The sequence below is a fragment of the Pan troglodytes genome, chromosome 19 (assembly GCF_028858775.2).
Source record: "Pan troglodytes isolate AG18354 chromosome 19, NHGRI_mPanTro3-v2.0_pri, whole genome shotgun sequence".
In the NCBI taxonomy this organism is placed as follows: Eukaryota; Metazoa; Chordata; class Mammalia; order Primates; family Hominidae; genus Pan; species Pan troglodytes.
Window position 1 is genome coordinate 11,755,518 of NC_072417.2, and position 9,184 is coordinate 11,764,701.

Sequence of the window (9,184 nt, forward strand, 5' to 3'; positions counted from 1 at the left end):
AACCACACACCCATTCGAATGCCATAGGCCTTGGCATTTTAGAGGCATTTGGATTGTGACTGGGAATGACTGGCCTTCAGGCGCTCCAAATAACTCAGCTGTGGATGCCGGAAATTCTACTGGGGGTCTTTCTTTGGGAATAAACATTATCTTTTTTCTGAGACCCTCTTTCAAATGCAAATCCCTGGGGGAAGAGGACAGAGGCTGCTCATTGAGTTCATAACCTGGCAGGGCTGTGTCACAAGATAGGGCTGCCCGAGAGCTCTGGACCCCAAAGATGCCCCTGATGTGGACCCAGGGCTGCAAAGGGATCTTCCCCGTCACCCTCAGCTGCTGACTCATCCCAGCTCTGCCTGCAGAAGGGGAGTCAAAGGGCAGTGGAGGGAGAGTCAGGCCCAACCAAAACCCGAACCCCAATTGCAGCCAGCCGCCCTCCATAGCTGAAAAAGCCGGAAGCTCTGGGTCAGCCTTACCTGCAGGGCCCTGCCCCTCCCATATGAGTCCTGCCGGGACACTCATGCTTTTCTTCAATGACATCTCTGTGGTTGCCCACGGGACTTGACAAGAACTTTCAAGGTTTTGTTGTTGTTTTTGTTGTTGTTTTTCTGAGACGGAGTCTCGTTCTGTCTCCCAGGCTAGAGTGCAGTGGTGCGATCTCGGCTCACTGCAACCTCCAGCTCCTGGGCTCAAGCCATTCTCCTGCCTCAGCCTCCCGAGTAGCTGGGATTACAGGCGCCTGCCACCACGCCCGGCTAATTTTTGTGTTTTTAGTAGACGGGGTTTTATATACTCTGTTGGCCAGGCTGGTCTCAAACTCCTGAACTCAAGTGATCCGCCCGCCTCGGCCTCCCAAACTGCTGGGATGACAGGCGTGAGCCCCAGTGCCCGGCCCTCTGCCTCTATTTATTCCTATCAGCTCTCCTGCTAGAAGCCAAACTTAGCACCTTATCTGGGAATGGGGAGGAAGAATGTGGAACCCAGACACCCCACAGCGGCCCCAGAGCTAGGCAGGGCAAGGTCCCCGGGGCAGCGTGGCCGGGCTGCCCGTCTGATCCCCGCTTACAAGAACCTGCAAGCTTCCCTCCTTGCTTTCCTTCTTCTCGGTTCCTCCCCCGCCGACCTACCTGGAGGCCGATAATAAAGCAGGAGGAGGGAGATAGATGGACGGGAGGGCGGGGCGCCGCGTGGTGCCATAAAGCCCAGCTGGAAGGGGCCTGTCTCGGGAGTGTCCAGCCCCAGGAGCCGGGGACCGTCCGCGTCGCGAGCCGGGCCGGGGCAGTGGGCAGAGGGCAGAGGGCAGAGGGCAGACGGCAGAGGGCTAGTGCCCGGGAAGGCCATGCTGCGGGGCGCGCCAGGACTAGGCCTCACGGCGCGGAAGGGGGCCGAGGGCTCTGCGGAGGACTTGGGGGGCCCCTGCCCCGAGCCCGGGGGGGATTCGGGGGTGCTGGGGGCGAACGGCGCTTCCTGCAGCCGGGGCGAGGCGGAGGAGCCGGCGGGCAGGAGGCGCGCGCGGCCGGTGCGGTCCAAGGCGCGGCGCATGGCCGCCAACGTGCGGGAGCGCAAGCGCATCCTGGACTACAACGAGGCCTTCAACGCGCTGCGCCGGGCGCTGCGGCACGACCTGGGCGGCAAGAGGCTCTCCAAGATCGCCACGCTGCGCAGGGCCATCCACCGCATCGCCGCGCTCTCCCTGGTCCTGCGCGCCAGCCCCGCGCCCCGCGGGCCCTGCGGACACCTGGAGTGCCACGGCCCGGCCGCGCGCGGGGACACCGGGGACACAGGCGCCAGCCCCCCGCCGCCTGCAGGGCCCAGCCTCGCGCGCCCAGACGCCGCCCGCCCCACGGTGCCGTCCGCGCCCCGCTGCGCCTCGTGCCCCCCGAACGCGCCCCTGGCACGGCCCAGTGCGGTGGCCGAGGGGCCGGGCCTAGCACAGGCCTCCGGGGGAAGCTGGCGCCGCTGTCCGGGGGCTTCCTCTGCCGGGCCGCCTCCCTGGCCGCGGGGCTACCTGCGATCCGCCCCCGGGATGGGCCATCCGCGCTCCTGACCGGCCTCGAGGCACCGGCTGGGCTGCAGGGAGGCCGGGCTGGCAGCTGGACTATAAAACCCGGGACTGCAAAGGCGTCTTGGACAGAGCAGAACTGGACCGACTGAGACCTGGCGTGGAAGAGAAGGAGCTCGCCAGAGAGAAGGAGCTCCGGGACCCGGGGTTGCGCCCCCACATCCCAGCCTGGGGCAGAGAGAAGGAGCTCCGGGTCCTGGGGCTGCGCCCCCACATCCCAGCCTGGGGCAGAGAGAAGGAGTTCCGGGGCCCGGGGCTGCGCCCCCACATCCCAGCCTGGGGAGGCAGTTGCCAGAAAGGCTCAGGATCCTGAACTCATCTTGGACTCGAACTCGTCTTGGAATGCCGCCTTCGCACTCCTGCGCCTCCGAGCCCTGTGTGTTCTCGATGCTTTTAGGAGAGTGAGGGCTTTGAGGCAGGAGGTGTGGGAGCGTGGGAATGCGGGTGGGGCCTGCTGTGGTCTCGTGGGCACATGAGTGCGGAGTCCCCTTCCCTGCCTGCGCTGCTGCCCAAGCCTGATCCGGGAGAGGCAGGATCCGGGAGAGGCAGGCAGGGGCAGCAGCCAAATAAAAGGAAAAACTCATTTCTCTCCGATACCACGACTCCAGTGGGCCCCGTGGCCCAGGGTGGCAGGAACGCCTGAGGGCTGGGGGCTCTCCTTGGAATGCTGGGCGGGGCCTAAGGCCCATAGGTAGGCGCCTGGGGGAACTCATTCATGGCAAGACCCCAGGTGTGGCTGAGCACTGTGGGAGCCCAAGGGGAGGAAAGAGACATCCAGAGACCCCTCCTCCCTGAGTCCCCTGGGGTGGAAGAGGATATGATCAGGAGAGGGGCCACGGGGCCTGGGAGTCTAAGGATGTGGTCAGCCCCGTCTCTGGACCTCCCTGCAGAGCTGCCTGGAAGCAGCCACAGTGAAGGGGGACTCTGGCCAGGTCTCAGGGAAGGAGGCCAAGGGCAGGGCTAGGATTGGGGGCCGGTAAGTCCTGCGTGCATGTACCCCGAGCGAGAGGCTTGGAAGAGCTCCCAGGGAACCGTGGGCCAGGGCCCCCATAATGAGGGGCCGACTTGGAACCCAGGAAGGATTCTGGGGAGGGGGTTGAGTGAGGGCAGAGGGGCCTCAGGCCAAGCCTGCTGAGCTAGTGAGAGACACAGCCAGCTGCCCCGAGAGTTTTGTCCAGAGAGCTGCCCTGCGTCTGAGATGAGCTGGTGTCTGGCCCGGCTCAGGCTAAGGGTCTAATGTTGCAGGGGCTGCCTGCTGGGCCAGAGCCCAGAGGTGCTGGGGGAGCGCTGGGCTCTTGCCAACAGGAGAGGGAAGGGTTCCCCACAGCTAGCTCAGAGTGCGGATCCCACAGAAGCTAGAGAAACGCCATTAGGCATAAACCCAGGGAGAGTTTCCCAGAGCACGTGGGGTGAGGCTCACCTCTACAGTTAAAAGTGCCTCTGCTGTCTGCAAACCCCAGCCCTGGCTGGCACGCTGAGCATCCTGTCCCCAGCCACAGCCCTTAGGGTTCCCAATTGCACAGGGAGGCTGTGACACAGACCACGGGAAGGCTTTGACTCTATTCAGAGTGGACGTGGGGTCTAGCCAGGAGCAGCAACGCATGAGATGCTGGCCCCAGCCCTGCCCGCCGAGCCCCACAGTGCCACGGGCTGCCAGTGAAAAGGAAAGAGCCAGGCCTGCCCTGGTCCAGCCCCTGCTCAGCCGCCTCTCTCAGCCTCTAGTTCTTCCCCTCTGACATGAATAATGATTCCAGGATGGCTGTGAGGATTGTAAGTGGTTCGTAATGGACCGTTTCTGGCAAACAGAAGGTGTTCACAAGCTGTCACTGTTTGTGTACTATTAGGATCCTATGAGAAACCAGCTTGGACAAGGCTGTAGCCATGTTTCAGCCTCAGATATTTATCCTCTGGAAACACATTATAAGGACCAGCAAGTCCTACTTTGCTAAATTCCAGAACTGAAAGAAATAAGGGGGCCGGGTGTGGTGGCTCGCGCCTGTCATCTCAGCACTGTGGGAGGCCCAGAGGCAGGTGGATCACCTGAGGTCAGGAGTTCCAGACCAGCCTGGCTAACATGGTGAAACCCCATCTCTACTAAAAATACAAAAATTAGCTGGGTGTGGTAGCGCATGCACCTGTAATCCCAGCTACTCGGGAGGATGAGGCATAAGAATTGCTTGATCCCGGGAGGCAGAGGTTGCAGTGAGCCGAGATCACGCCGCTGCACTCCAGCCTGGCCAAAAGAGCGAGATTCTCTCAAAAAAAAAAAAAAAAAGAAAGAAAGAAAGAAAAAGAAAGGTTCTTCTCCCCCATCCTGTCACACTCTCAGCCTGGAAATAGCAAGGACACCCCTGCAGGCAGAATCCTGACGCGGCAGCCCCATGAGTTCAGTGGGAGGGATGTCACAGTTCTGGACTTCCAGCTCCTCACTGACCAGCTGAGTGATCTTGGGCCAATCACCTGGCGGCTTTGAGCCTCGGTGTTCCCATCTGTATAATGGGCTAGAATAAGTACTTACTTCATAGGCTGTTTTGGAGACTAAATGGGACAGTGCATTTAAAGCACTAGCACAGTGCTTGGCCCACATAAACGCTGACTGAATGGAGGCTGTTCAGACATATTCCGTTCACAAGGTTGTTACAAGGAGAGAATGCATGGGAAGCTGTTTTATCAACTGTAAAGTCCGGGACACATTGGCTGCTAGCATGGTTTTTCCAGGGCTGTGTGTTTGGGTGCTGTATGTTTGCCTACGATTCTGAGTTTGTGATATGTACATATTTTGTGTGTGCTCACATAGATGTGTGGCTGCGTGGATATTTGTATGGGTATCTATACACGTATCAACCTAACAGGTGCTTCCTCATCTCTCGGATGCCGCAGGGGATCCTGGGCCTGTGTAGCCTCCGTTACGTGCTGTTGAGGTTTTCTGGAACCCTTGCTTGATTTTTCTGTCTGCTTCCCAAGATCGTATCCGTTCTCCAAGATGACTTATATGTGGTGAAGAAAAGATTTTATGATTATTAAAAAATGGTGGTTTCCACTGAGATCACATGGGTTTGCCCAAATATTGTTTAAAAGGCACAATGATAGGCATGAAATGCATAGAGAAAGGAAAATGCCAGGAAGGAAAGACGCACGTGTAAGACAGAGCCGCCAAGCCATGGCTCACTGTAGCCTTGACCTCCTGGGCTCAGGTGATCCTCCCACCTCAGCCTTCCTAGTAGCTGAGAATACAGGCGTGTGCCACCATGCCGGCTAATTTTTGTATTTTTTGTAAAGATGGGGTTTTGCCATGTTGCCCAGGCTGGTCTCAAATACCTGGGGCTCAAGTGATCCTCCTGCCTTAGCCTCCCAAAGTGCTGGCATTACAGGTATGAGGGGCCTGGCCTTAATTTTCTTTCTTTTTTTTTTTTTTTGAGATGGAGTCTCGCTCTGTCGCCCAAGCTGGAGTGCAGTGGCGTGATCTTGGCTCACTGCAAGCTCTGCCTCCCGGGTTCACGCCATTCTCCTGCCTCAGCCTCCCGAGTAGCTGGGACTACAGGCGCCGGCCACCACGCCCGGATCATTTTTTTTCATATTTTTAGTAGAGACGGGGTTTCACTGTGTTAGCCAGGATGGTCTCCCGACCTCGTGATCCGCCCGCCTCAGCCTCCCAAAGTGCTGGGATTACAGGCATGAGCCACTGCACCCAGCCTAATTTTCATTAGAGTCTTCATCATTGTTATTTTAAAAGGTGAAAAATTAGGCCCAGCCAACATGGCGAAACCCCGTCTCCACTAAACAAACAAAAATTAGCCAGGCATGGTGGCAGGAGCCTGTAATCCCAGCTACTTGGGAGGAGGCTGAGGCAGCAGAATCACCTGAAACCCGGAAGGCGGAGGTTACAGTGAGCCGAGATAGCACCACTGCACTCCAGCCTGGGCAACAGAGTGAGATTTGGTGTCCAAAAAAAAAAAAAAGTGAAAGATTAGTCTCCTTAGGAAAACTCCCAAGAGGAGTAGGGATGTGTTTTGAGCAGGGACAGAAAGGAGACGCATCCCCAGTGGGTTCCTTCAAGTGGACCCACCTCCCTGGATGTGAAATTCCGGGGTGCTTGCTGATGGGCGCATGATTACGTCAATGTTTATCGCACTTTACAAAAGTACGTGCGTGTGTGTGTGTGAATGAGGGTGCGAGTGTGAGAGTGTGTGAATGTGTGTGGGGGTGAGAATGTGTGTGTTGTGAGTGAGGGTGTGTGAATGTGTGTGGGGGTAAGAGTGTGTGTGTGAGGGTGTGTGAATATGTGGGGTGAGTGTGTGTGAATGAGTATGCGAGTGTGTGTGAGGGTGTGTGAATGTGTGGGGGGTGTGAGTGTGAGAGTGTGGGGGGTGAGTGTATGTGTGTGAGTGTGTGTGTGTGGGTGACTGAGTGTGAGGGTGTGTGAATGTGTGTGGGGGTGTGTGTGAATGAGTGTGCGAGTGTGAGTGAGTGTGTGTGGGGGTGACTTGTGTGAGGGTGTGTGAATGTGTGGGGTGAGTGTGTGAGGGTGTGTGAATGTGTGGGGGTGTGTGTGAATGAGTATGCGAGTGTGTGTGAGGGTGTGTGAATGTGTGGGGGGTGAGTGTGAGTGAGTGTGTGGGGGGTGAGTGTATGTGTGTGAGTGTGTGAGAGTGTGTGTGTGGGGGTGACTGAGGGTGTGTGAATGTGTGCGGGGGTGTGTGTGTGAATGAGTGTGTGAGTGTGAGTGTGGGTGTGTGAGGGTGACTGTGAGGGTGTGTGAATGTGTGGGGTGTGTGAGTGTGTGAATGAGTGTGCGAGTGTGTGAGGGTGTGTGAATGTGGGGGTGAGTGTGTGTGAATGAGTGTGCAAGTGTGAGTGTGAGGGTGTGTGAATGTGGGGGGTGACTGTGTGAGGGTGTGAATGTGTGTGGGGGTGAGAGTGTGTGTGGGGGGGTGAGTGTATGAGAGTGTGAGTGTGTGTGTGGGGGGGTGACTGTGTGAGGGTGTGTGAATGTGTGTGGGGGTCAGTGTGTGTGTGAAGGAGTGTGCGAGTGTGTGTGGGTGTGTGAATGTGGGGGTGACTGTGAGGGTGTGTGAATGTGTGTGGGGGGAGAGTGAGTGTGAATGAGTGTGCAAGTGTGTGTGAGTGAGGGTGTGTGGATGTGTGGGGGTGTGTGTGAATGAGTGTGTGAGTGTGTGAGGGTGTGTGAATGTGTGGGGGGGTGAGAGTGTGAGTGTGTGTGAGTGTGTGTGTGGGGTGAGTGTATGAGTGTGTGAGTGTGTGTGTGTACACAGATGTCAGGAGGCTACTCTCACTCCCGGAGCAGAACTCCTGAACGGGGCCCAGGAAGGCTTCAGTGAGAAGAGGAATTGGCTTAATTGCACCTTCCCTGTCAGCCCTGTAGGGTTTCCTGACACCCAGTGAGACGCCAAGGATGAAAGGGCTGTGGGGCATAGATATGAGCAGGATGTTTCTCCTTCCCCTCGGCTTCGGCTTGAACTTGCTTATGCTTCTGAGGTTTCTTCCCCGCCCCACCTCACCCCCAAAGGACCCCTCATGGGCAGGTCCACTCCCCCGCACTGTTCACATCCCTGTCCTCTCTCAGCATCCCTCGCATGTAGGGTGCTCAAAGGTTGGGGTCACCGCCGGGAGCCCAAATCCGCGGCTGCCTCCCTCGGGCTCCCTCCACTCTGGTCATTGCCCTCATCACTACCTGCCACTAGGTGGCGCTGAGACTCCAGCACCCCACACGGGCGGAGCAAACGTGGGTCCCTAATTCCCCCCGACCCCAGCCTGCCCAGGCAACCTCGTGCCAGGGACTACTCCGGGGACTTCTTAGTTTTTTCTTTCCTCTTATTCCATCAAAAATTTAACATATAGCCGGGTGCGGTGGCTCACGCCTGTTATCCCTGCACTTTGGGAGGCCGAGGTGGGCAGATCACCTGAGGTCAGGAGTTCAAGACTAGCCTGGCCAACATGGCCAACATCTCAACTTGGATGAGTCACATTTCAAGGGCTTGGAAGCCACATGTGGCTAGGGGCTACCGAATTGGGCTGGGTAGCTGTCGTCCCTCCACCCAGGGGTCAGCTCCTAGGCTGTACCATGGCATTCTGCCCAACTGGATACCGGCTTGGAGCCTAAGGGGTCTCAGGCACCCACCTAGCCACCCTGTGAAGGAGCTTTCCTGTTATACAGGATTATCGTATTTCTGGACGCTCATAAGCAGGGGAGCCCAGCTCGCTCCCAGGCCCCACACCTGGCCTCCCTGAGGACCGAGAGGAGGACGAGGCGACTCCCCAAGGTCTTCATTTTGCAAATAACGATGGGTTTCCTTTATTGAGCACAATTCTCTCTCTCTCTCTTTTTTTTTTTTTTTTTTTTTGAGAGGAGTCTCACTCTGTCACCCAGGCTGGAGTGTAGTGGCGTGATCTCCACTCACTGCAACCTCTGCCTCCCGGGTTCAAGCAATTCTCCTGCCTCAGCCTCCTGAGTAGCTGGGATTACAGGCATGTGCCACCACACCCAGCTAATTTTTGTATTTCTAGTAGAGACGGGGTTTCACCACATTGGCCAGGATGGTCTTAATCTCCTGACCTCGTGATCTGCCCGCCTTGGCCTCCCAAAGTGCTGGGATTACAGGCATGAGCCACCATGCCCAGCCTGAGCAAAATTCTTAATTTAATATAGTCAAATTTATGAAACCTGCAAAGTTCTCCCAAAGCCACAAACATTGTTTTTTGTTTGTTTGTTTGTTTGTTTGTTTTCAGTTGGAGTCTCATTCTGTCACCCAGGCTGGAGTGCAGTGGTGCAACCTTGGCTCACTGCAACGTTCGCTTCTTCCCAGGTTCAAGTGATTCTCCTGCCTCAGTCTCCAAAGTAGCTGTGGTTACAGGCACCCACCACCACGCTAATTTTTGTATTTTTAGTAGAGACAGGGTTTTGCCATGATGGCCAGGCTGGTCTCGAACTCCTGACCTCAAGTGATCCACCTGCCTCAGCCTCCCAAAGTGCTGGGATTACAGGTGTGAGTCACCGTGCCCGGCTGAGTTTTCAAATCTTATTCGTTTCCAGGTGTCCTTTCAGCCCCATATCTCCCACTGAGCTGAGCGGCAGGATCTCGGTTCACTGCAGCCTGGACCTCCCAG

General features: G+C 57.0%; 1 protein-coding gene across 1 annotated transcript; it reads left to right on the forward strand.

Moving 5' to 3' along the window:
- Positions 1-1,336: 1,336 nt before the first annotated feature.
- On the forward strand, positions 1,337-2,044 carry BHLHA9 (basic helix-loop-helix family member a9). The gene has a single exon (NM_001243846.1). It carries the CDS (start codon positions 1,337-1,339, stop codon positions 2,042-2,044), a length of 708 nt encoding a protein of 235 aa, NP_001230775.1.
- The last annotated feature ends 7,140 nt before the right edge of the window (positions 2,045-9,184 follow it).

Excerpts from the sequence above, each read along its gene's own strand:
- BHLHA9 (NM_001243846.1), top strand. The coding sequence starts at position 1,337 with ATGCTGCGGGGCGCGCCAGGACTAGGCCTCACGGCGCGGAAGGGGGCC.